The following is a 27,282-nucleotide window of genomic DNA, read 5'->3' on the forward strand; positions in this document are numbered from 1 at the left end:
AAAAAGAAATTGGAGAACAGAGATAACAAATATGCATACTCACACGATCTCATAAATAAGTATCCTAATATGATATATGTATGTTAGATTTATGATTCTTCCATTACGATATTTCTCCCAAATTAAGTTTCCCTAAATTAGTATGAACCCTAACTATGATTTTAGGAATTTTTTGTATGAAATTGGCATGAACCCTAATTATCTTTTCTCAAATTAGTATAACCCAACATTATAAAATGTTGATATTTTGTATTTTCAACTGCATACAATGAATTAGTTGAATACTCTTGAATTGAAATAAAAATTAGAATACTCATTTACGTGAATTCAACAAATTCAGAAAATTAAAAATTGAAAAGTTTGAATTGCATGATTTAAATAAAGAAAATAATTTTTTTAATTAAAATTTTTTTCATATAAAACATCTAATTTGGCACCCCTACATATTTTCTTCAAGTTCCGCCACTGCCTATACTGGTTCTAGATTAAGTATCCAGAGGGGATGTTGGGTGAAGAAAGGCTCTAACAGTAATGTAGGGAAATATCTTGTAAGCTACCTCTTAGAGAAGTTCCTTAGTTGCAAGAATGGTCCATTGGGAAAGGTATTCTTTGATTGCATCAACGTTGTTGATGTATCTTCATCGCCACAATGTGATTACCCAAATTTCTTCTTGGCAAGGGAATCTATATGGAGTTCTTCTTTTATATAACCCCTACATTTACACAAATGGAGACACTTCCAAATCTTTTAGTGTATTTGTTGATTCATCCAAAATTGTCCCCAAAATCTCACAACTATAGTGACAATGTGTTCTTTTCCATTGTTGATGGCATCAACTCTACTTTCATTCCTCATATTCAAGTCTTTGTCCTAAAACATTCACATGTGTGTGAGGGTAATCATGCCTTTGCATCCATTTGACTAGCCAAACATTATCATGCATGCATCGTCAAATAAATAACTTCGTATACCATATAAGTCTTTGCATGCACTAAATGTCCCTCTCAATTTAAATAAATAAAGCTTTTATTCCACTCTTATTTATTACACTACTACATATGTAGCTTAATTAGTACATAAAACACTAATTAAGGATATTAATATTGTGAGAAAAAAAATAATTGTGTCCATCTCACACGTCACATTAATATGATAAAAATACGGGTATTCACAATATTATTTAAATTACCTATGCACTATCTTTTTATTTAGGTGGATAAATAGAACTCATTTTTATGATATTAAAATTCTACACATAATCCATGTTGGATTAAATTTAACTTACCGTTGTTTAAATTTAAATTAAATTTCATTCATTAAGACAATATTGTTAAGTATATCAACATTTCTAGTTTTTCTTCTCTATTTAATGCACAAATTTAGGTAACAGATTAAGATTTAAAACTACTTCAAGATCTTTGATTATTTATTTCTATTCATAGTTTTGGTTTTGCAAGCAACATTCTCATGGCCATAGTTTGAAAAACAACTTAAACTAACTCTTATGAAATTCTTGCCTATATGTATATAATTATTTTCTTATACCAACTTCATATAAAAATATTAGAAAGTCATCCTTCTCTTTTTCATCTATTGATTTTCTCTTGATTTTCCATTCATTACGAACAAATATTCTTCATTATGGCCTTTTCCAACCCTCAACACTTATTTTTTTCTCTTATGGTTTTCTTTTTTATTTCACACCTTAGTTTTGCAAAACAATCAAAGATAAACAGTTTGAAAATAAATGTCATTGATCGATGTTGGAGACCAAACCCTGAATGGATGAGACGTCGATCTCAATTGGCCACATGTTCTGTGGGCTATGCTGGCAAGATGATAAATAACATTGGTAATGACCTTATTCATTATAAAGTTACTGACTCTAGTGATGATCCTATAAACCCCAAACCCAATACCTTGAGATATGGAGCTTCTATTATTCAAGGTAAAGTGTGGATCACATTCCAAAAGGACATGATTATCACATTAGAAAAACCTCTTCTCATTAGCAGTTTTACCACCATTGATGGTCGAGGTGTTAACGTCCACATTGCTAATAATGCATGTCTAATGATCTTTAAGGTAATATTTACTTACTAATAATTAAACTTGCATGCATGATAATTACGAATTACAAAATTATTTTCAACAACTACCAAGTTGTAAGAAACATTACTTATTTTATTATAGGCCACCAACATAATCATTCATAACATTCGAGTTCATCATTGCAAACCTCAAGCCCCTGGAATCGTAATGGGACCCAAAGGAAAGGTGATCCCTTTAGGTCATGTAGACGGAGATGCAATAAGATTGGTTACTGCTTCAAAGATTTGGATTGACCATAATACGTTATATGATTGCCAAGATGGTTTGCTAGATGTAACACGAGGTTCTACTGATGTGACTATCTCCAATAATTGGTTCAAAAATCAAGATAAAGTTATGCTTCTTGGACATGATGATGGATATGTGAGAGATAAGAATATGAAGGTAACAGTTATGTACAACCATTTTGGACCTAATTGCAATCAACGTATGCCAAGGTAAATAATTGTTATACAAAGTACTTGAAAATACACACAAGAAATATTAAGCAATATTATTTGCTCTTATTAACAAATAAATTAACCTCCCAGGATTCGTCATGGATATGCACATGTAGCCAACAATCTTTATCAAGGATGGCTTCAATATGCTATTGGCGGAAGCATGGAACCTAGTCTCAAAAGTGAAGCTAATCTCTTTGTAGCACCAACAATAGGAAATAAAGAGGTAATAAATTTAGAATTTTCATTCCAACTATTTCATATCCAATCACTGAAGTGTTTATATATATATATATATATATATATATATATATATATATATATATATATATATATATATATATATATATATATATATTGTACCGTACCTAGCCAAACTCAACCAAGTAAATAATATGCACATCAAAATCGCCTAGCATCTAGTACCCGGACAACACCGGCACAAGCCACCTAGGCAGGTAGCCGGTCGAAACCGATTACTTGCCTAGAAAGTTAACTAACATCAATGCCCCGCCTTCAATAGGCATCCATGGCCTGTTTTGGGGCCCAGGCCCACTCATGGCCCAAGCTGGGGCCCAAGTCAAAACCCAGCCCATGCAATGGTCAAACGTCATTAATGTTCTATAAATACACGTGGACCCCATCATTTAAAGGTACGCATTCATTAATCGCTGATTTGACTCTTTGAGAGCTTTGACTTACTTGAGCTTCGGAGATTCTTCTGCAGGTAACCCTTCCTGGGTTCAAGCCGACATGTATCGAATGGGAAGAGGCCAACTGAGGAGATAGCGGACTACATGGTAAGGTGACGCTTGTGCCTGACTTCTTATTTGTTCTCTATAGGAACATATATATATATATATATATATATATTACATAAAGATTTTAGTTGTGTTACACTAATTGTTTATTATGTGTAGGTGACATGGAGAAAAAACAATGATACAAATAAAGATAGATGGGATTTTCATTCGGTAAGGGACATCTTTGAAAATGGAGCCTCATTCACTATAACAAGAGGAGGAAATGTTCAGAAACCGAATTATAGAAAAGAACAAAATTTTAAAGTTGTAGATGCCAAATTTGTAAGATCATTGACACGTTTATCGGGTGTGTTACGACTCAATAAAAAATTTATATACTAATTAATAAATAAATGAGGAATATTGTTCTCGGTTATTAAACATTTCAAAAATTTGGATGATGTAAATAACTATAGTATAATTTATTTATATTTATAAACATTGAATTTTATTTTTAATCTGAATTCTAAACATTAAAAATTTAATATATATATATATATATATATATATATATATATATATATATTCCAATATTTTTTTTTAAGTTATTCAAATTTAAATTCTTCAACTTAATATATTCAAATTTTCTCAAAGTTGTTTTTTGATAGTAGGACAAGTTCTTTTAAATTATTTTATTTTACTTTTTTTATAAAATTTTATATAAAAATAAAATCTATCCATTTAAGACGGAAAAGTATATGAATATTTAGAAAGACATTTTCATATAATTTTTATATAATTTACATATATAATTTATGTTCAAAAGATAATTGATTACATGATCTTGGAATATGGTATTAAATTTACTTCACTGGAAAACCTCTTAAAAGCTTTATTTTAATAAGTTTAAAATACAAATAAAATTTCACATAATAACTTATTACTGAATAAATTCAATTCATCTTAATTCATATTAAGTCTTACTTTTTTGTTTGAACAGTAATATTATTAATAACTTCTCCCTCTTAGCATTAGAATCTTACGAATATATATTTTTTCACCCTGACTTTTCATCTTTCCAACTTTTTTTATTTTTTTATTTTATTATATTTTTAAGATGTTGCAAATAATAATCAAATTTTGAAGTGAAACTTCACTGGGACGTGAAATAAAGGATTTTTGTCGACATGGTAATGACAACCAAAGTGTTCTTAATTCACTGTACATCATGACAAAGAAACTATCATAATATATAACGATTTCAATATTTAATATCTTTTAATTATAATAATAAAAATTATTTCTTTTTATATTAACTGTAATATTAAATTTATATTATCTAGAAAATCATACATCAGATAATAATTATGTCATCTTGAAAAAATTGAAAAGAATAAATGAGAACAACCAAAAAAAATATTAAAATTTAAAGTATATAATAAAGTATTGGTTTTTTTTTTCTTCTAGGCAAACCGGTCTGCATTATTACGGAATTAGGTAGGTTTTTAAAAAATTATGAAAGTGGGCAAAACGTTTTGGGGGTGCACGTTTTTGTATGAAGAAATCGTGTAGCCCCCAAACATTATGTGGTGAGAATTTGTCAACAAGCAAAATCGTGTGGGGGTGAACGATCTTTAAAGGAAATCGTTGTGGGGCTGCATGTTTTTACATGAAATCATGCAGGGGGGTTACGTTTTTCATTCAGTAATCGATTACCGTATGCTGTAATCGAATACTACATGCGTTGCAGTTTTCTGGGTGTAATGTAATCGATTACAGACGAAGTGTAATCGATTACATGGTTAATGCATTATGTTCGAGTAAATTGTAATCGATTACAAAGGTATTGTAATCGATTGCAGTCCAAATTTTTAAAAAAAAAGGTGATTAAATTAGAATTGGATACAGAGGCAAGCATAATAATTTGTTCTGATTTTATACAGTTTTTTGATCCATCAAAGAATAAAGTATTTCAAATTATAGTTGATGAAGGCATAAGAAATATTAATGTTCATAAAAAATTGTCTTAGTTTTGACATTGTAGAAAGAAGAAAAAAACATTGAAACGTAAATTAATTGAAATAAAAAATGTACAAATTATTGGCGAAATGGACATTGTCCCCTATGATGACCCTTAGTGCGACAATAAGAGCATTTTTTTGGCTTATCCGTAACGGGTTGATCCATTTTGTTATGGATCCTAGTCGTTGTAGGTCATCCCGAAGCCTTGTGCCTAGTTTGGGGGTCTGGAGTGAAATTAGGACCTGTATATGTTGACCAATAGTCCTCATTTTGCAGGGGGTGGAATTGGACTTGATAATCCTTATTTATGTTATCAAGGATGTAAACTGGATCGATAAAATTTGAAAGTGGCATATGACCAAAAGAACAAACAGCTATGACGTGATGACAGGGTAACCGACTAGCTTGGAAGTGACAACAATCACACCACCAATCATTTAATCTGACAGTGAATGAGATTGGTTTTGGCCGATAGTGATGGGGGCTCGATATCTCTTGCACCTCGAATTCTGAATTATCTTGATCGTAGCGTTGAACATGACAATATGCAGATTTCTGTTGATTTTGTTGGAGCAAGGCTGTGACATCTTCTGGATATTGATGACCAGCTCTTAAAATAGAGTCTGCCTTTAAGTCACGTTCAACAAACCAAGCATTTATGTTTTGAAATGTAATTTTCAATAGTGCACAGATAGGTAATGACCGAGCCCCCTTAAGCACAGAGTTCATGCACTCCGCCAAGTTTGTTGTCATGTACGTTTACTTGCGCCCCCCATCATAAGCCTGAGACCACTTATGTAAGGGGATTTTATCAATCCAAGCTACTGTTTGTGGGAATTGGGACCTCATAGCTGAAAGTTTTGCTTGCACGGTAGGTTGTTTGACTTCATAAGCTGTGAAAAAGAAATATAAAATGAAATGAAAAAAATATTATGTTTAAAGGAAATATTTTGTGCATGTGGAATTTAAAGTTAGGAAAATGTCGTACCCAAGTTAATGAATTGTTTCTTGAGACCGACATTTTTGAAGCGGTTGTTGAAGTTGGAACCCAGATGACGTATACAATAGACAGAGTGAAGATTGTCTGATTCCTAGTCAACTTCTTTCGATCGTAGGGCTGACAAAATGCCCTTGCCTCTATCAGTAATTAGGCATAGATTTGGTTGAGGAGTTACATGCTCTCATAATAGTTGAAAAAACCAAATCAATGCCTCTTTTGTCTCACCTTCTACTATTGCAAAGGCCTTTCCTCACACTTATCTGTCCAAGTGAAAGGTTGGTCCTTCCGTGTGAGTTGCGTAAGGGGCGCCACTATTTTAGAGAATCCTTATATGAATCTCCTATAGTAGCTGGCTAACCCCACAAAACTCTTGATCTCTGTGGCCGACTTAGGACTTTCCCATTTAACCACTGCCTCAACCTTCGTTGGATCCACTGAAATACCTTGCGCCGATATCACGTGCCCCAAAAATTGAACCTCATCCATCCAGAACTCACACTTGGATAACTTAGCATAAAGTTGCTTCTCTCTCAAGACGCCGAGCACCGACCTCAAGTGTTCTGCGTGTTCCTCCCGAGTCCTGAGTAGATAAGTATGTCATCTATGAAGACCACGATAAACTTATCTAAGAACGGTATGAAAATCCTGTTCATATAGTCCATGAACACTGTTGGAGCGTTAGTCACACCAAACGGCATAACCACGTACTCATAGTGTCCATACCGGGACCTGAAGGTCGTTTTCTGTACATCGTCAGCCTTTACCAATATCTGGTGGTATCCTGACCGTAGATCAATCATCGAGAATACTGACGATCCATGCAACTGATCCATCAAGTCGTCGATTCTCGGGAGAGGATACTTATTCTTGATCGTCATTTTGTTCAACTGCTTGTAGTCCACACACAGACGTGAACTCCCATCCTTCTTCACCAACAACACTGGTGCTCCCCAAGGCGAAGTGCTGGATCGGATAAACTGCTTCTCCATAAGTTCCTCTATTTGTTTCTTAAGTTCAACCAACTCTATCGGAGCCATACGATATGGGGCCATCGACACCGAACCTGTCCCTGGTACTAGATCAATAGAGAACTCTCTATTGGGAGACAACCTTGGCACCTCCTCCGGAAATACATCTCCAAAATCCTACACAACCGGTATTACTAACGTCGTCTCTCCTCTCTCTACCTCCAGATGGGTGAAGATCACAAAGCACTGAGCACCACCTCACAGCTCCTTCATAACCCCTTGGGACGATAACAACTCAGGATCCTCTGAGTTGGGGAATAACAATCTCTTCTCTCGGTAATCTATAAGAATGCGATTGGCAGAGAGCCAATCCATCCCTAAGATTACCTCCAACTCTTGTAGAGATAGGCAGATCAGATTCACCTTGTACCTGCGTCCCTCTACCTCCACCGGGCACCTAGCACACAAGGAAGACGTCCTAACCAGACCCGAAGCTGGAGTAGATACTGCAAGCTCACATTGCAGCTCGCGCACCGGCAGACCCAAATGTTCGACACAAGCAATTGACATAAATGAGTGTGTCGCTCCTGAATCATACAACACACACAAAGATTCACCCGCAATCACACATTGACCCATAACTAGATTACCTGATCCTGTCGCTTCCGCTCCTGTCATGGCATACACCCTACTTGTCGCCTGAGGTCTATTGCCTTTGTCTTTCCGCTGGTGTTGGTGAGGAGTCTGAACTGGAGGGCGTGTTGTTGTCCTAGCAAGGTTGGGACAATCCTTCCCAAAGTGGCCCTCCTTGCCACAATTGTTGCATCTACGGTAACTCTCCATGCGTGGACAAGCACTCCTCAGGTGAGGACCTCTACAAATATAACACTGTACTCGCTCCTGCTGGGGAGAGAAACTCTTGGACCCCTGGGACTGATGATGGGGTCTATCATATGGCCTCCTTTGCTCCTCATGTCTAGGTTTGGACCCAGATGGTCCACCAATCCTCTGAGGCTGCTGTAGGCGTTGGCCTTCCATCTCACGTTTCATTTTCTCCATCACTCTGGCCTTCTCCACCAGAGCGGCAAAGTCCTTAATGGACAAAGGAGCCACCATCAAACGGATATCACCGCGAAGACCATTCTCGAACTTTTTGCATCGCCACTCCTCATCAAGTGGCAGAGTGTAGAAACGACTAAGGTGCTTGAAACTCTCAGCATACTCCGTCACGGTTTTTTCCCCTGAGTCAACTGAAGGAATTCCACCTCCTTGGCTGGAAAATACTCGGAGAGAAACCTCTCTCTGAAAGCCTCCCACGTCACTGGCTCCCCTCTCTCCTCCAAGATGGATTTGGTGTTGATCCACAACTGCTCCGCCTCCCGTGAGCATATGCACGGAGAAGGCCAGTCTGCTTTCCGCAGGGCACATCTTTGCATCATAGATGCGTTCTCCTTCAGCCTTCGTCGGATGATGCTTCAAAAAATCCTCCAGGCTCCACTCCCTGACTGCAGGTCATGGTTCAGGACCAAACACAGGGGCAGTCGCCCTGTTCTCCTCAAGCTGGCGGTGTGCCTCTATATGTTGCCAATGAGCATCCTCAGCAGCTACTCTTGCAGCCTCCATCTGCTGCATCACTAATTGCTGTTGTTCGAGCGACACTGCTTGTCGCTGCATAGATGCCTCGTGCTGCTGCATCATAGCTGTGTTTTGCTGCGTCATAGCAGCTACCATCGCCTCTATTGCTCTGGCGATATCGGGTGCGTCTCCTTGAGATAATTGGGAGGTCCTACGCTGAGGTGTCATAGTCCACTGGCACAAGGAAATCACTTGGTTAGGCTTGATAAGATAGAAATTTAATTAATAACACTCAAAAAGACACAGAGAAAGCTAAGCGGACATCCAAGTCCACAGACCTAAGGAATGACCGCTCTGATACCATAAATGTAACACTCGATTTAATTTAAATATACGAAATTAAAGAAAGCGTTACAAAAAGATAACATAATAGCGTAGTCCTGGAGTTTAAAACTCAACTCCTTACAATCCAAGGCACACCACGATGCCCAAAAGAAAACTGAATAAAAAGTTTACAAAGAAAGTATGTAGATCCAAGGACAAACAAGTACATGGGCCTTAGCCCTAAAGAAAAGACCAATAAAGAATCTAAAAACCAGCCCATGCAGATTATGCAGCGGAACCATCACCTCCCTATTGCCCGCGGGCGTTCCTCGCATCTGCTCACATCAACAAATTGATGATCATCGCAAAAGAGAGTACCACATAGCAGAACACATAACAATAAAAGTAGGGTAAGCTAGAGCACAAAAGATTTCATCCATCAAATCAGATATAATTTCACAAAATCATACATCTAAATCAACCAACCATGTTATGACTTTTCAGGCAATACACTACGACACGACTCGACTCATCCGGATACGTATAACCTGGTCGGATTCAGCGGATGCTTGCACTTGTGGTGGATACCTCTGCTCACCCCCGAGCTATGTGTTACAAGTGTTGCAATGAATCAATTTCCCTCACCACAAGGTTAGCCCTTAATGAATTTCAGGCCTCCTACTACCTCACCACAGGAGTCAGTCTGCTCTAGGTGAGACTAATTGACTCCTTAGAGTGTCAGGATGCAACCTTACCTTGAATCCTTACCTAGTTATACAGATGGGGCGCCACCACGGGCACCCACTAACAGGGGCCATAGAATTACGTCCCGACCACTAAAGTGCGACCCTGAAAGTCTCACCTAGAGACTCCAAGGATTTACGCACTGACACGGACTAAACATGCTAAACCAATCAAGAAGAAATTCATCATACAAATTTATACACATACATCGCATATTAGTTCTCCATAATCCATTCCTTTCCTTTTCCAGGGGACTCATACCAGTTCGTCATTTTCAACCAACATAGTGGAATCTCATCTCATGCCAATGCCATGTCAATTCAATACCAACTACCTCATTCCTTTCACATGCGAAGGTTCACACCCAAATTCATCATTTATAATTCATGGTTCACATCACTCATGCATATTGATTTGTTTCATGCATTTAACAGAATAATCAACACCCAAACAAGCATAAACCGTTTCGAAATTTCAGAAATAACTACACAAACGCATTGTCTCGCCTAACTCCTGGCTCAGGTCGAAGGGCCTCGCTCAGGCGAGAGGCTCTTGCTCAGGCGAGCCCCTTTCGCCTAGGCGAGGGCTCGAAAAAGGAAGCAGGAGCTCACGCGGGATCTCGCTTAGGCGAGACCCCTCTCGCCTGGGCGAGATGCTCGCTCGCTCAAAAGCTGAGCTGGTCGCCTGAGCGACTCTTTCGCGCAAAAAGGTTCTAAGCGAGTCCTTGTCCATCTCGCCTAGGCGAGACTGGCTCGCTTAGGCGAGATTATCAGGTCTCGCCACTATTTTCCTACAACAGCCACACACACAGCCCAAACAATAGATTCACGCATTCCAAACCAACATAGCATCACACCAACCACACAACTCGAAACAACAGCCAAACAACAGGAAAAAATGGAATATATGAGTCAGGTTTTAGCTTCCCTACCTGGAAATGACTCGCACAGGATCTTGACCCACAGCGGAACGCAGTAACTCGAGGGACAACACAAGGAGCTGGAAAATATAACCAACAACGGAAAACATGAGTTACCTAGAGCAACAGTGGCAGAAATATAGGCACAGAAAGAGGGAGCACTTACGTAGAGAAAAAATAACTAGTTCGAACTTGCGTGCTCACGATGGTGTCAAACCCTAGCAGAGATAGAATAACGGCTGCGGCTCTTAGGACCAGGAACAGTTTCTGAAATGAGGAGAAGTGTTAGGTTTAGGGCAGACTTAGGGGTTTTATCTGTTGGGTCGGTCTTAGACCCATTTACAAGGGCAGCCCTTTAATTTAGGACAGAATGAACAGTAAAATTTTTTTATGGGCCTTACATATATATATATATATATATATATATGATGTTATTTTTGCAAATTAGCTTATCTTCTTTTTATTTTTCATGGTTGTAGTTGTCTATTTCTTTTGTAATGATTATTTTATCTGTGAATAGATGAAAATACAAGTACAAAGACTCCTATAGAGGAGGAGGAACCAACTATTAGAGTTTTGGGATACTTTGGCTACAATGAGTAATTGATTTAGGTATAGAATTTTTGTTGGTGTAATATAGTTGTATAAATGCCATATTTTTATAGTCCTATTTTTTGAATAACTGTATTAATATACTTTGTATTCTGGATTAATTGTTTTAAGTATTATCATGAAATATTTTATTTTATTAATTTTATGATGCTAAGATGAGATATTACACTTAAGACTTGAGTGATACTAAGAACTTGATAAGGGTCCTATATTACACTTTATAAAAGTAACTCGCTAACTCACTAACTCACTGTATTAGCCATATATCCTATTTGGTACTTAGATGATGGCTCATGTAATGCATTGAATTTATATTTTTTTAATCATATTAATAAATGGTATTTTTAGTATTTATTTAAAATTTTTTAAAAATAAAATTTAAAATACATTTAAATAAATACAATTTTGCAATATTAATTTAAATAATTAATTTAATTATACTTGGATTTCCAATTTTTATTATAAAACAATTTTACCATTATTAAGTAATTTAAAATGTCATAAATTTACAAAATTTCATTATAAAAATTAATATTTTCAAAAGTATTATATCAATTAAAACATAAACTCAATTTAATATATCATTTGATATGTTACATAATTAAATCAATAAATTTAATAAAATTATACAATATTTGTTAAATTTGTAAAATTTTACCGGAACCATTATATTCTGAAAACATATTTCACTGAAGTTTGTTCATAAATCGTAAACATTACTATTTAGATAAATATGCTCATATGGAATTTTTTTTGAAATTGTATTACTTTATAAAGATTTCACAGTTAACACTTCCTGTCTTTTGAACTTTAAAAACATAATGTTAAAATTTTAAATTGCCTTTCTAAAACAGGAAATGAAAAAAATGTAGCTTTTCCTTTCGGTAAATGGAAAACGTAGTGTTTTACATGTAGCAGAGAATAAAATTTTACTGTAAGAAATTAAAACTCATAAAATAAATACTTTTGAAGATAAAATAATATAACTAAATTTATAAGAAACAAATAAATAAAATTATGACTAAGATTACTTTTAACTGATAGGAATTTATTAGTTTGCTTGAAATACGATATATTATTTAATAATTTTAGTTACTGGCGTTTCTATTTTACGTCTAAAACTAAAACCAAGCAAAACCTACAAATAAAAGCAATGATTAAAAAAATGTTTATAATTTCAAATGGAACAAAATCTTTCCCATTCGTGTAATAAAAGCTCGAGGGAATATGGTTACATTACATTACATTAAACACCCACATTCCTTTTTTCGTCCACGAAATCCAACTGGAGTTACTGGGTGTGGTAATGAGCACGGTGTACGATGCACCCTCGAAAAAGCAGTCTCTTATTCCATTGGATGCGAATAAGATCGATCCAAGGGAAATCCCTAGGAGGTCTTACCGTAGTCCGAAGCACAGGGGAGTGAAGTCCCCGAAGAGAGCGACACCAGCGAGGCATGTCGTTTCAAATCCCGAAATTGGACTCATTTGTCCCCCAAAGTTCCAGAAAACGACAAAACCAGCCATCCCCATCTCCCAGATTTCAGTTGCTGACGTGGCATTAACCGGCAGAAAAAACAGTTAGCTCCTCTCGGAAGAGAGAGACCCCTTTCGCGTGTTACCAAAATTTCAAACGAACCTCGGTGAATTCGAGTTCAGAAAGGAGAAAAACCCAAGGCATTGTCTCTCGCCACCGCAACCTCCACACCGCAACCTCTCCTTCTTCCAATTCCCTACGCCGCGGTTCCAAGGACCCCGACTTCTCCTCAGACGTTAGGTTTTTGTCGTTGTCCGAGGATTCCTCGCAATGTTGCTGGTTTCGGTTCCCGTTGCGTTGTTTCCTTCCGCATTCGCGACACCGAGGCCTCTCTGTTAGAGGGAATCCGAGGAATTCCGAGGTTTCGGTGGTAAGCGCGTTTTCTAGGGTTTTCTTTCGAGCTGAAAGTGGTGACGGGAGGCGAATTTCTCTGCGGTCCTATGAACTCTGCGGTGTGGTTGAGCTATGGGGTAGATGAAAGTAGCTTCGCTTGGTTAATTTGAAAGCGCTGAATCGGGTTTCATGGGGAGGGGTTGGACGTTGCTTTATGGTATATGCTTTGCTTTGGTTCGTTGTTCAAATGGGTGTTGGTTCCATTCTTGGGAAGCGCCTCTTATTGCAACTTGAATGGCTGATCCTCAGAAAACTGCTCTTGGCGAGAGAGATATCGAGCAGGTTCAGCAGTTTTTGCTTTCTTTCTGTTGTTTCTTCTGGGTTTTAATGATTAGTGTAGCTAAATAGAAAATGAAAATAAAATTTTCTTGCCTGTGTGTGCCATTCACGATACCTTTTAGTTCTTCGTTGTTATGGTCTTGTTCAGCTAATAGATTTTTAGTGGGTTAAATAATAATTTATATGATGGGAGTTATATACGGTTCCTTAGGTGCTGCATGTACTGTTTTTCAATCAGAATTGAAGTTTTATTTTGGTAATACTAATCTTTATTATGCTGATTACTGAGAGGTGAAACTTTAATTCTAATTGAAGAACAACATAATCAACACATGTGAGTATGTATCTATGTTTTGTCCTAATTTACAACGGTTGCTGACATAACTGGACGTTAAAGCTGGAAGCAGATGTTTTGCCTTGTGCTTTTTAGTTTTGAAATCATGGATAATCTTCTTTTAATGATATTTAACCTTTTTTCCCCCTTTTTAGGCAATTACATTTCTTAAGAAAGGCTCGTATCTTCTAAAGTACGGGCGAAGAGGGAAGCCAAAGTTCTGCCCATTTAGGCTTTCCAATGTAAGTTGCTATTATTATTGTTTGTTAAAAGAGTTGTAATAACCCATTAAAGGACATAAGACTACCTCCTTTTTTATTTAAAATTTATACACTTTATACAGAACAATTTTCTGATGATATTGGTGACAGTAACAGTTTTGCTGATGGAAAGTGGTAACGCAGCAACAAATAGGTTGCTATTATATACATGATGACCACAAAAAACTACCTCCTTACTGTTGGTTAAAAGAGTTGTAATAACCCATCAAAGGACATAAAAGTATCTCCTTTTTTTATTTAGAATTTTATGCACTTTATACAGAACAATTTTCTGAAGATATTGCTGACAGTAACAGTTTTGCTGATGGAAAGTGGTAACACAGAAACAAATAGGTTGCTATCATATACATGATGACCACAAAAAGCTTATATTAAACTAAAACCAGTAGTTAAATATGCATAAAATTCAGTAGTGAACTTTAGTTTAGGAATATTTTAATCGTGTTTGAATAATCTAGATGCCAAACAGCTTATTATAACAGCAAATTATGCCTGAGTCGAAGAAAGGTCAAATGCCTTTTATTTTCAATGTTATAAAATAGGAATTTTGTATATTATTTTTCAAGTATTAAGCTTTTGCTAGGAATTTAAAAAGTGCTTATATACTTGTTTCTGATTTTTCCCATCCACATATCAACTCTATATATCTGAAGTATTGTGTTTTTCAAATAAATTTAAAATTAAGGACAAGAAAAACCGGCATGTATCTTCTGTTCTGCCTTGTTCAGTGCTATTGGTTTTTCTTTTAGGACGAGTCTCTACTGTTATGGTACTCTGGCAAGGAAGAGAAACAGCTTAAGCTCGGTACAGTTTCAAGGATCATTCCAGGGCAGCGAACTGTAAGTTTGTAAAAGGCCTATACTATTTTCTCTGGTTAATACTGGGTGCCTTTTTTGAAATTTCAATTATTTCCTTGATAAGCCTTCACCTGAGTTCAATAAATCATTCTGAAATGGCTTTTGGGCTTTATTCTTTGTAGGAATAGTTGGAAAAATACATGTTTTACTGATCCTTAGTTCTTTATTTTTTTTCTATTGGATTACTGTACCATGCTCATTTTCTTTTTGATTTGGTGTTATCATCCAGGCAACATTTCAGCGGTATCCACGACCTGAGAAGGAATATCAATCATTTTCTCTTATATACAACGACAGATCCTTGGATTTGGTATGCTTTCTTTCTGCTTAATTGTTAATTATTATGAAAATTAAACCTACTGGGCCTGTAATGAAGATTGTCTCGTCATCTTTTTCCTCTAACTGACCTGGTTGTGAGCTAGTCTGATATTGAGTTAGTGAGTTGAGTAAAATGGGGAATTTATAGCTTATGAGCTTCAATATTTGATCCACTGCTAATCTATGTACAGATATGCAAGGACAAAGAAGAAGCTGAAATCTGGTTTATTGGTCTTAAGGCATTAGTTACTCGAGGGAACAGTCGCAAGTGGAGATTTGAGTCGAGAACTGATGACAGTCAGTGTTCTGATAGTCCAAAATCTAGCACACGAAAATCCACTCCTTCAAATACACCATCTTCTGTAACAATGGCTTTCATCTTTTTGTTTCATACAGTTCAGATAGACATTTACAATTTGCTATATTTTTCACTCTACAATTTTATACAACAGGACCCTGGAGAAGGTGGTGGAGCTGCTTTTGATGTGAAAAATAGATGGGTTAAGGCTTTCTCCGAAATAATTTCGTTCAATGCAGCTAGCAAGGGTTCCAGTCAAGCTGAATCTGTTGCAAATTCCTCCTTATCCTCTGGTTCTGCAGATAACTCAAGCAATCGAAATTCTTCATCTGAGGCATTTCGAGTTAGTTTGTCTAGTGCTGTAAGTTCCTCCAGCCAGGGTTCTTATCATGAAGATTTTGATTCCCTAAGTGATGTTTTTATTTGGGGAGAAGGTATTGGCAATGGAATTCTTGGTGGTGTACATAGAGTTGGAGCCTTGTCTAGTTCCCAGATGGATGCTTTCCTCCCCAAGGCATTGGAATCAAAATTAGTTCTAGATGTTCAAAGTATTAGTTGTGGCTACAGACATGCTGTTCTGGTTACCAAGCAGGGAGAGATATTTAGTTGGGGAGAGGAGTCAGGAGGTAGGCTTGGACATGGTGTAGAAATGGATGTTCATCACCCTAAACTTGTTGAAGCTCTTGGTGGCTTGAATATTGAGTTAGTAGCATGCGGAGAATATCATACATGTGCTGTTACTTATTCTGGGGATCTTTATACATGGGGTGATGGTGCTCACAACTCTGGCATGCTTGGACATGGAATTGAAGCCACTTACTGGATTCCTAAGAAAGTAAGTGGTAGTTTGGAGGGTTTACGTGTATCTTATGTGTCCTGTGGACCTTGGCATACAGCTATTGTTACATCAGCTGGGCAATTGTTCACATTTGGCGATGGAACTTTTGGTGCCTTAGGACACGGAAATCATAGTAGTGCAACTATTCCTCAGGAAGTGAAAACTTTGAGAGGGTTTAGAACAACCACGGTTGCTTGTGGTGTTTGGCACACTGCTGCAGTTGTTGAGGTGATAACCGAATCTTCTACAAGCTCATCTTGTAAAAGACTTTTCACGTGGGGTGATGGAGATAAAGGCCAACTTGGACATGGTGATAAGAAACCTAGACTATTTCCTGAGTGTGTAATTGCATTGAGTGCTGAAAACATTAGCAAGGTGGCTTGTGGCCACAGTCTTACAATTGCTTTGACAACATCAGGACGTGTATATACAGTAGGAAGCACTGCTTATGGGCAACTTGGCTGTCCTGCATCCGATGGAAAAGTCCCTACGTGTGTTAAAATTGCTGACAGTTTTGTAGAAGATATTGCCTGTGGTTCATATCATGTTGCAGTCCTGACCTCCAAGGCAGAGGTTTACACATGGGGAAAGGGTTTGAATGGGCAATTAGGTCACGGAGACAATGATCACAGAAATAAACCCACACTTGTTGAGTTTTTAAAAGATAAACAAGTGAAAAGTGTTTTTTGTGGTTCAAATTTTACCGTTGCTGTATGTCTTCATAAATGGATCCCAAGTGTTGATCATTCTACATGTTTTGGATGTCGTAATTCATTTAATTTCAGAAGAAAACGTCATAATTGTTACAACTGTGGACTTGTGTTTTGCAAATCTTGCACCAGCAAGAAATCTTTAAAAGCTTCCCTTGCTCCCAATACTAGTAAGCCGTATCGAGTTTGTGAGGACTGTTATCTCAAACTTAAAAAATCTGCTGAGTCAGTACCCTTGGTGCAAAGCCCTAGTTTGAGAAGTGTAAGTTTGCAAGATAACAAAATCACTAAAATACAGGGAACACTATTGAGGCTTTCATCTTTTGGTTCTATTCTTCAAACAGTAAGTGGTCAATCGAAGCTTCCAGATTCACAAGATATCCATCGTTCCCCGGCTTCAAATGGAAAATTAGAGACGAGGGGTTTTGCTTCTTCAAAATCATCAAATTCTGTTTTTGTGGATTCTAAGAAACACTTTTCATTTTCTGAGCCTGCTGCAAGAATATCTTGTCAATCAACATCTCCAGCTTCATCAAAGTCAAGTCCAAGAGAATCGTATGAAGATATCAATGATGATTTAAAGCAAAGAAATGATATTTTAAGTCAAGAAGTTATAAGTTTAAGGACTCAGGTAAGCCTAATCATATATATCTGAGTCATGTGTGTATCTATCCTTCTAGAGAACGTTTTCCTGTCATATATATGTATCTCACATAAGTAATATTTATCTGTTTAGGACTCTGACGCTTTGAAAGAAGATTATTTTTTATGAAATTGCTGATTAACTTCTTAAAGCTTGCATATCTCATTACATTTGATTTGTTATAAGATTCTTTTAGATGGACGAATTTTTGCTTAAAACAAAAGCAGGGTAGTTACAAAGTTTGGCAGATAAGGGGTCCAACTTAAAACAACAACAACAAAGCCTTATTCCACTACGTGAAGTTGATTACATGAATCCCACGGTGTTATTCTTCTTGGTTAAAGATAGAATACAAAATGTAAATATAATAAAAGAATTTCTAAGATGAAAAGGTTCTGCATATACTGTGCCATTTTAACTTTCTAATGTAAAAGAATCTGTATCTGTATATGGCACCATTTGCATCAACTGTTTACAGTGCATTTTCATTACTAGTTTGTATTCGCTGCTCAGGTCTGTGTATTCACATTCACATATGATAATTGAACCAAATAATTATATGTATATTTGTTTTTATCTTGAATTAAAATAATTACATAATTATATGAACTTGAATTTAAAATAATTATAGTTTTTAACTTTCTGATACTATTTGTTTGTGATTTATAATTGTTGAAAATGTTTGAAGTATACTCAGCCTGGAAATGATCATATATACTTGTTAGGTTGAAGATCTTACTCGAAAATCGAAAAGTTTAGAGGCTGAACTTGAGAGAACATCAAAGCAATTGAAGGAAGTGACTACAGTAGCTGCAGATGAAGCTGGAAAGTGTAAATCAGCAAAAGAGGTCATAAAATCATTGACTGCACAGGTTGGGTACTCTATCTGTAGGGTTCTTTCTCCTCTTCTACATTACTAAGCATGATTGTAGTTTGTTGGGTCTTTTATGTATTATGTAAACTGTTCTTGCAAGGGAAGATACATAACTAAAGCTTTGGTGGGGGATCTTACAAACAAGGAATAAACAAATATAGGCCTTTTGGTGAAATAACCAACTTTAGCGGAGCAAATAAATCATATACGCCTAGCTTGTACCAAATATAGTCAATTGTTGGATCCCTCAAAGACTTGGTGAGGATATTGGCTACATTGATATGTTGTCTTCTCGTGGAAAAACGGATCAGATACAACTGTCTGGTTATCACAAGTCGTTATCATTTCATTTGTGTAGAGTGTTCGAATTTAAGCTTTTTCAGGAGTTGCTTTAGTGTTTTGAGTTCGCAAGTCACTAAGCTCATAACTTGGTATTCTGCTTCGACATTAAATTTTGCTACAACATTTTGTTTTTTTTTTTTTTTCAGGATATTATATTTCCTCCAATTAGCACGTAGGACCTCATGGTGGATTGTCTATCATTGGATGTGCCATTCTAGTCAACATATGAATAATCAACAATCCAAGCATGTTTGTCTTCATAAATGTTGTCCGGAAATTTTTTAATATACTTCAATATACAAATAACAACATTCTAATGGTCTTGACAAGGCGGATTCAATAGTTGACTTACTACATTGGTTGGAAATACAATATTTGGATGAGTAACTATTAAGGTAGTTCAACATTTCAACTCACCATTCATATCATCAGGATTTGATGAAGACTCTTCTTGATTGACTAGCAATTTGATACTATTGTCCATACGAATGTCAATTGATTTGGTACTCAAAATGGCAATTTCTTTCAGGATATTCAAAGCATATCTCTTTCGGGAGATAATCAAGCTATCCTTAGATTTAGCAACCTCAGTACCTCAGAATTAGTGAAGTCTACCAAGGTCTTTAGTCTGGAGTTGGCAGGAGAGGTGATGCTTAAGGTGAACATGCCAAGTTGATCAGTGTCTATGATGACAGTATCATCCACCTACATAATGAAGTAGATATGTTAGAAGTGGGTTTAGAAATGGGTGGAACAGATTGTATAAGAAAGCTCGGTAGGATAGGCTCTAACTTGGCTCTGATACTATGTTAGAAGTGGATTTTAAGCCAAACTCAACCCCACAAAATCGGCTTGTAAGGTGAGGATTGCACCCACTTATATATTGTGAATTGACCTTATCTCTAGTCGATATGAGACTTCCAACACATCCCCTCACGCCGAGAAATATTCATCTCATGCGTGGGACAAGAAATTAGTGGGTGGTCTGTTAGTGGCCTGATATTGGGTGGAACAGAATATCCAAGAAAGTTCGCTAGGATAGGGTCTAACTTGGTTCTAATACTATGTTAGAAGTGGAGTTTAAGTCTAACTCAACCCCACAAAACCGGCTTGTAAGGTGAGGTTTGCACCTCACTTATATACTATGAAATTGCCTTATCTCTAGTCGATGTGGGACTTTCAACAAGATGCATGTCATAGGTGAGTGGCAATAGAACATTGCAAATCGTACAAAACTACTTCACATTCATACGAAATGGGTCAAATCAGACACATTATGACTATTTAAGCTTATTAAATGATTTGCTTAGCCAACCTACCATGGGAGAGGAATCCCCTTAAGCAACAAATACAGGTGGTTACTCCATATAAACCTCTTCACAATTTCCATTGTGGCATTTTTTAATATTAAATTGAAACAATGGCTGACGGAGAATAGTAGCCATGCAAAATAGGTGTCTAAGTGACGCCCTTTTAGGCATAGGGAAAGTGTTGTAGTGTTTCCGAAATACCGCTATGTAACTGTTGGCAACTAGGTGGGCCTTGCTGCTGTCAATTTTTCTTTGAGGACCTACTTTAAAAGCGTAATAAAGCCATTGGCACCCAACTATGGACTTGCAAGGTGGAAGTGAGATAAGTTTCCATTTACCATTGTTTAGAGTGTACACATTTCAGCAATCATTGCTTGTTGATCCACCACTTGGGGTGAGATAAGACATCACCTAGAGAGTTAGGAATAGATGCAAAAGAAACATAATAGAGACATGTATAGTGCAAAGGGGGAAAGACAATGATAACTTAGTGTAATGTAGTTAGAGCTGTCAAAACAAGTAATCTGGCCCGACCCGGCTCGACCCATCACGGCCCGGCCCACCACGGATTGGTGGGTTAAACGGGTTGACTTAATTAAAAAAAATATAATTTTTTTATTTTTTTTCAGTCAAAACTAAATTGTAATTCTAATTAAAATCTAAATAAACTTTAATATAATCCAAATACAAACCAAAATAAAAAAAATACAAATTATTTGTGTTGGCTAAAAAAAACACAACCTAACATAACTCAAATGTAAAGTCTAACTTAATAAAAAACACTTGTGTGACCCTTTTATCTGCGGGTTGGCTCACCAACTCGGCTCACCACGAGTTCAACCTGGATGAGTCGGGTTCTAGATGAGCTGGGTTAAAAATCAATCCGTATTGAAATTTGTAAAAAAATTTCTACCCAACCCAGTCCGAACCCGTGGTGAGCTGGGTTGGCTCGTGGGTTGCAACCTATTTTGACAACTCTAAACGTAGTGAGGAGAATGATTATGACTAGAATGAATATCTATTTGCAATGGGATGAGCTAGTGGAGGTCATGGAGCAGGTCCAAATGTAGTAAATGAGCTAGTGCTAGGGAATAGTTTGGCATGGCCTCTACGATATCTCAATGGCTTGTATCAATGGCTGGTGTGTAACTTGGGAAACGGTGATATGCTTGAAGGGGATGGACCTCTAGTGGCTTGATTGGAGGAGCATCCTAGTGGACCGCAAAGTCAACCTGACAAATAGATGGAAGAAGAACAAGAGAATGTGTACTTGTGTGGATAGTGTAATTTGTGGCAGGAGTACAATATTATTGCAAAATAGGAGTGAAGCAATGATAATCCTTTTAGAATCAATGTTAACCAAGAAAGACATTGGATAATGTTGAGAGTTTGTTTAGGTTGAAAGTTAAGTTTTGATCAAAGCAAGTGGACCCAACGACATGAAAAGGAAATTGATGAAGTCGTGACTAAATGAGGAACTTGTTTAAACTAAAAGGTGGAGAGCATACAGTTGACGAGATTAGATGATGTAAGAATGGTATTGGAATCCCCAATTTATAGAGAAAGTATATCCAGACAAACTAGGATATGGGGATGGAAGTTGGGGCTAGGTTGTGTGGGCTAGGTGATCTAGGTGCTAGACTGTCAAAATTTTTTTGGCACAGGTAAATTTGTGCTTGTGTTTGTTCAGCAAAAAGGGGTGTGTGAGGGCGGTGGAAAAGGACCACAACATGTGTTTGGTTGGACTCTTTATATCCTTAATCTTCTTTATGTCACACAGGATATCTTTGCTAATAGACAATTTTGTCTTCATCTCTGTAGTAACTCTTCCTTACTCACCGGCCAAACTTTCCCAAAGAACTCACTCTAGTTTCTTAAATTTCCCTTTTCTTCGGATCCGTCAGGTCAGACCAAATTGTTAGGAACCTAGAAACTGTGATGAAAAAACAAGACAGAAAAGCAGTAAAAGACAAAGTCTTGCACTGTATTATTCACTTTACACTGTAAAAGCCAAAGCTTCCAACAGAAAACTGCATTTCTTTCTCATAGGATTCTCCCTGTCACAAACATCATCTTTTAAAATTCTCCCTCAACCTCCCACAAGAAAAGAATATATAGACTTTCCAAAACGTCTTCCCCTGGAACAACTAACCATTTTACTACTTTTATCTTTAAATTTCTTCCTCACCTTCTAATTACTTCCATGCCTAACATAGTCCTATCCCTATTGGTAAGTCCTTACTCTTGCTTCATCACACTAGTAGTTATCCCATCATTCATATCTTGTATAGTGTGGATATAAGCCATGCAAACATCATTCTTTTTCAAATCCTAACCCTAAACCCATACCCAATTATTGTCCCATTCTTGAATATATTTTTTCTTGCTGATAAAAAAGATGGAAAAATTTTCTCAACTCTCAACCATGTGTTAACCGAATGTAAGTTATTTCCATTGTTTTTATAACTTTTCATCAACTTCTGTAAAAGATAAATGACTTGTTACAATCTTTATGTCTTCTCTTCATCTATTCTTAATCATGTTTTTTTGTAATTTCATAGTATGACATAAGTTTTAGTCTTCTCTAGTTTTCAAAATTTTAAATATTTACTTTGTTAAATATAAGAACCAAAGTGCTCCTTCTCCACTCACCTAACATTTCCTTAGATGTCAAAATCTAGTTAAATAGCTTAGTTAGTGAATTGGTATCTTTTGAAGGCCTTTTACTTCTTCAATCCAAATTGAAAAGCTTAGAAAAAGTAATTCTCTGTTCTGTTTATGATATTTCCCTTCTCAATCTTTAATACATATGGATTGATAGAATGAAGATAACAAAGAAAGAAGCCTTCCAAAGATAGAAATTTTCGTAAACGAAGAGTATGTTAGAAATAGAGCTCTAAAACCGTAATCAAATTTTCAGAGTTTTCTGTCAAATTGAAAAAAATCTCATGTTTTTGTCATCCAATACAAACTCCATGGAAAAAATGTAGAGTTAAAGTGTTGTTTTGCTGACAAATCAATAATAAATGGCAAAAACACTGGTGACTTGTTGATGGATTTAAGATTTTTTTTTTTTTTGGTACAGATAACATAATTTTGAAACATGTTAAAATTGTGATAAACTATTTGTTTGCATGAGCTTTTCCACAATCAATTATTAAGGGAAAAGTTCACGGGTTATGCCCATCTTGACACTTGGTAAGCTATATGCGTAAATAAAACTAATTTTGCCTGACAAGAGGTTAAAAGAAACTGAACATGATTACTATCGAGGTGGTTAATATTAACTACTTGAGATGCAAAGTTGACTAACTGTTCGACATTTCAAAAATCTCAAGCCACTACTAACCACACATCAAATCTCTTTCAGTTAACTATATGCATGTAATTAAAACCTCGTGTGATAGGCAATAATCCTATGACACTATTAACTATTTGTGAGTCAAAGCTAATCTCCATTTTAGACATTTCAATAAACTTATGATATTATTAACCACATATTCATAACTGTATACAATCATGTTCATTACTTTTAACTACTTGTTGGACAAAGTTAATCATGTTTATGCACGTCATTGACCACTTGTGATGGGTGGATGCTGGGTGGAAAAACCTAATGGCATGTTAGCTCGGACTCTATTTTTTCAAAAGAAAAAGTATATATCAGAAAGCAGGAAAATAGTTATTATTTCTTTAAAATAAAACTGTACCAAACATGCACTAAATCTGTGATATATATTGTTTTAAGCTTGTGGCGGGCAAGAGATTCTGGATTAAGTGATTGCTGTGAAGTTTACCATTCTTGTGCTTTAGCCCTTGATCAATTATCTCTGACTCTGTATGTTAAATTGTGTTACAGTTAAAGGAAATGGTGGAAAGGCTGCCAGAAGGACACAATGCTGACTGCAGTACAGAGCTCTGTGCTGAAACCACTAAAAATATTCTAGATCATTCCTTGGATGTGAGCCATATAAGAAACACTGCCATGCTACAAAATGAAGGCAGCAGCAATGTAGCAAATCTGATATTACCTAATGGTGCCAAAACACAAAGTGGAAAGGCAGAGTGGGTAGTGCAAGATGAACCAGGTGTGTTCGTACGTTTGTCTCTCCTGCCAGGTGGTGGTAATGAGCTTAAGCGTGTTCGCTTCAGGTATGCTGTGCTCTAATTTGTTAAGCCTATTCATATAGAACTATTACAAATGTTTATGAACTCATGTTCTCCAATTAAATGAGAAGTGACGCTGCTTTGTTAAATACCATTTTGTCATTGTTGGTTTCCTCTTTTCACCTATAATATTTTTATCAGTACTTTTAACTAAGAGCGTGGTGGATGTTGGGGATCAAGCTGTTCAAAGTACTTTTTCAACTACCTCACGTAATCCATATCTATTCTGTTTTAACCATTTCTTTTTATCTTTTCTTTTCCTTATTGAATCTGAGACTCGTTATTATAGATTATATTTAATGGACCTTCATTCCATGCATCTACATCCATCTACAACTTGTTACTCCATGAAAACATGAAATACTATCAGATGTGGTTGATGTGGGGGATTGATAGAGCTTCTGTAGTCATGATGCTTTCTGAGTGCATGCTACTTGCACTATTGTACTATTGTCTGAAAATGAGGCACTATTAGAAAATCGTTGCCATAGATGCTTGAACTGTCACAACTCAGTCTATCAATACCCTCCGACAACAATAAAGTGGTCAAAGCTTTCTCATTTTAGTGAATATCTTTACAATGAATTGAATACTTCTGATACATTATGCCAGTTTTTTCTTTGAAGAAAGAAAAAGCAGATTTTCGTTGCTTTAAATATATTTATAAGATAAATCATAGACTAAAATTGGTTGACCCAAGTGATAGCGTCTTTTGTTCCTAAACCCAGTGGTTCAGGGATCGATTCTGGTGATACCACTTTGGATACGGAATAACCCATGTCGGGAAGGGATTACCCATCTTGTATGCGCTCAAGTTTCCCGACGATATTAATTATTGCTTCCGGTGATGATTAACAAGAAAGAAATCATATTGTTGCCTTTTACATGGGCTTATCTTCCAAATTTATAAACATTTATAAAGATATATAAAATAACATGGGGCCTGTTTGGATACAAAGGTAGAAGTATTTTTGGAGTTTCTCTACTGGGAAAATCATTTTATTTAACCCTTTTGTTATTTATGAAGAAATTTCGAAATAACAAAAATATTTATGAAGAGATTTCAGAATGGCATGAAACTATTTAGCAGGAAATTTCAGAATGGTTCATAGTTGACTACAATATATTTACATTTTGCAACACGATCTTTTTATTTTGCGATGTCTAAAGTCAATTTATTTACTGGCTGGACCTCTAGCAATTCCTTATTTGAAAATTAGTTGATTGTTTACACAGCAAAAAGTCCTGTCTGTCCAGTAATTGTGTTTGCATCGGTGAAGATTGACTATTGGAAATTCATACATTTTGAAGAGGATAACCCCTCCATAGTGGCACTTGATTCACTATGATAGTGTTACAGTATCAATCTTACAGCATATACCTTCTTTTATACTTTGTCTATTTTATTTAACCCTTTGATTCTTTAAGTGAATGATGATTATAACCTACTTAACAAAAACTGGGTAGAGAACAATATTTCGTGAAATAATTGTGGTCTGATTTTTGGTTTGGCATATCCTCGATCCTCACTGTGATGGGGGCCTAAGTGGAAGGAGATATCTTTATTCCAACCCCTCGCTAGCCATTTGTATGTGGAGCAACAAAAAACAATGGAAAAAGAAATCTACTGCTTTCTTTTAAAAATATTTTAGGAATATGTGGTGAATGTTTAAGAATATTTTCGTTATCTGTTTGTCCAGCAATGAGGTTTTTGTGCACACTTAACTGAAATTCTCAGTTGTTTTTACAGTCGAAAGCATTTCACAGAAGAAGAAGCTGAGAAGTGGTGGACGGAAAATGGAAGCAAAATATTGGAGCGGCACAACATAGTTGCTCTATAGAATATGCAAGAATCTTTTCCCCGGAGCAAAAACTTATCCTTATTCTGTGACGCTATGGAAACAGTAAATTCTTTTCCCTTCTCCCTCTTCCAAAATTAACAAGGATCTTCTCCAAAATTGACAGGTAGAATACAGAATTATGGGAAAAAAAACCACAGGAGGAAACTTGTAACTTTCCGGAAAAATGCTCCTACAACCTCCCTCCCCTCAGCCAAAGAAAAAAAAATGGAAAATAGCGGAAAAAATTTCCTTAATTAACTCACTGTCAGTTGTGATGCAATTCAGCTGTTTTATTTTTGGTACAACTGCGTGTATGTTTACTTGCAGCTGAGGATTGTTTTGTTCAGTTTCTTTTTGCCTATTGTATAGCAACTTCTCTTGCCAACCTAGTGATTTCTTGCTGTGCATTTTGTCAATATGCTCACTCCATTTGGAGCATAGCAAGGCTGTATGAGCGTTTAATTGTTGGTCCCTTTTACCATTCTGATATTCAATACCTCTTCAGAGGTACAGACGGGGATCGTATTTAAATTTGGGTAGGAATCCTCAGTAAAATACGGATATGTACATTTGGTAGTTCATTTTTTAACTGTTGGTTTTATTTTTTATCCTTCGCATTCGCTCTCACCATTTTTTTCGTTAAATTTAGATCATCATTGGTTCTTGGATAGACATCATTAGCAACGCCAATTTGTGATTATCACCACTCCTAAAATCTTGCAGAGGTTGTCATTGGCAAATGTGGGAAAAATAGGAATTACTGCTCTCAAGTGCATCTTCATGGGAGTAAGTAGCAAAAG

At 36.3% G+C, this 27,282-nt stretch overlaps 3 protein-coding genes across 3 annotated transcripts; 2 read left to right on the plus strand and 1 right to left on the minus strand.

Annotated features, from left to right (window-relative positions):
* Nucleotides 1-1,681: 1,681 nt before the first annotated feature.
* LOC114175363 (probable pectate lyase 4) lies at nt 1,682-3,698 on the plus strand. Its single transcript, XM_028060139.1, has 4 exons — nt 1,682-2,086; nt 2,195-2,550; nt 2,644-2,779; nt 3,474-3,698. The coding sequence occupies exons 1-4, from the start codon at nt 1,682-1,684 to the stop codon at nt 3,696-3,698; spliced, it is 1,122 nt and encodes a 373-aa protein (XP_027915940.1).
* Nucleotides 3,699-7,544: 3,846 nt separating this feature from the next.
* Nucleotides 7,545-8,714, minus strand: LOC114175364. Its single transcript, XM_028060140.1, has one exon. The coding sequence runs from the start codon at nt 8,712-8,714 to the stop codon at nt 7,545-7,547; it is 1,170 nt and encodes a 389-aa protein (XP_027915941.1).
* A 4,236-nt stretch (nt 8,715-12,950) lies between these two features.
* Nucleotides 12,951-27,071, plus strand: LOC114178379 (PH, RCC1 and FYVE domains-containing protein 1-like). Its single transcript, XM_028064244.1, has 9 exons — nt 12,951-13,672; nt 14,159-14,245; nt 15,034-15,123; nt 15,371-15,451; nt 15,651-15,821; nt 15,912-17,936; nt 18,674-18,820; nt 24,334-24,626; nt 26,392-27,071. Exons 1-9 carry the CDS (start codon nt 13,625-13,627, stop codon nt 26,480-26,482), a joined length of 3,033 nt encoding a protein of 1,010 aa, XP_027920045.1. The 5' UTR covers nt 12,951-13,624; the 3' UTR covers nt 26,483-27,071.
* Nucleotides 27,072-27,282: the final 211 nt, after the last annotated feature.

Source organism: Vigna unguiculata, chromosome 3 (genome assembly GCF_004118075.2).
Source record: "Vigna unguiculata cultivar IT97K-499-35 chromosome 3, ASM411807v1, whole genome shotgun sequence".
Lineage (NCBI taxonomy): Eukaryota > Viridiplantae > Streptophyta > Magnoliopsida > Fabales > Fabaceae > Vigna > Vigna unguiculata.

Bases quoted from the DNA above. Each gene is read 5' to 3' on its own strand.
- LOC114178379 (XM_028064244.1), top strand. From the start codon at position 13,625: ATGGCTGATCCTCAGAAAACTGCTCTTGGCGAGAGAGATATCGAGCAG. The intron at 17,937-18,673 runs GTAAGCCTAATC...TATACTTGTTAG, and splicing joins TTATAAGTTTAAGGACTCAG to GTTGAAGATCTTACTCGAAA. The intron at 24,627-26,391 runs GTATGCTGTGCT...TTGTTTTTACAG, and splicing joins CTTAAGCGTGTTCGCTTCAG to TCGAAAGCATTTCACAGAAG.
- LOC114175363 (XM_028060139.1), top strand. From the start codon at position 1,682: ATGGTTTTCTTTTTTATTTCACACCTTAGTTTTGCAAAACAATCAAAG. The intron at 2,087-2,194 runs GTAATATTTACT...ATTTTATTATAG, and splicing joins CATGTCTAATGATCTTTAAG to GCCACCAACATAATCATTCA. The intron at 2,551-2,643 runs GTAAATAATTGT...TTAACCTCCCAG, and splicing joins TGCAATCAACGTATGCCAAG to GATTCGTCATGGATATGCAC.
- LOC114175364 (XM_028060140.1), bottom strand. From the start codon at position 8,714: ATGTGCCCTGCGGAAAGCAGACTGGCCTTCTCCGTGCATATGCTCACG.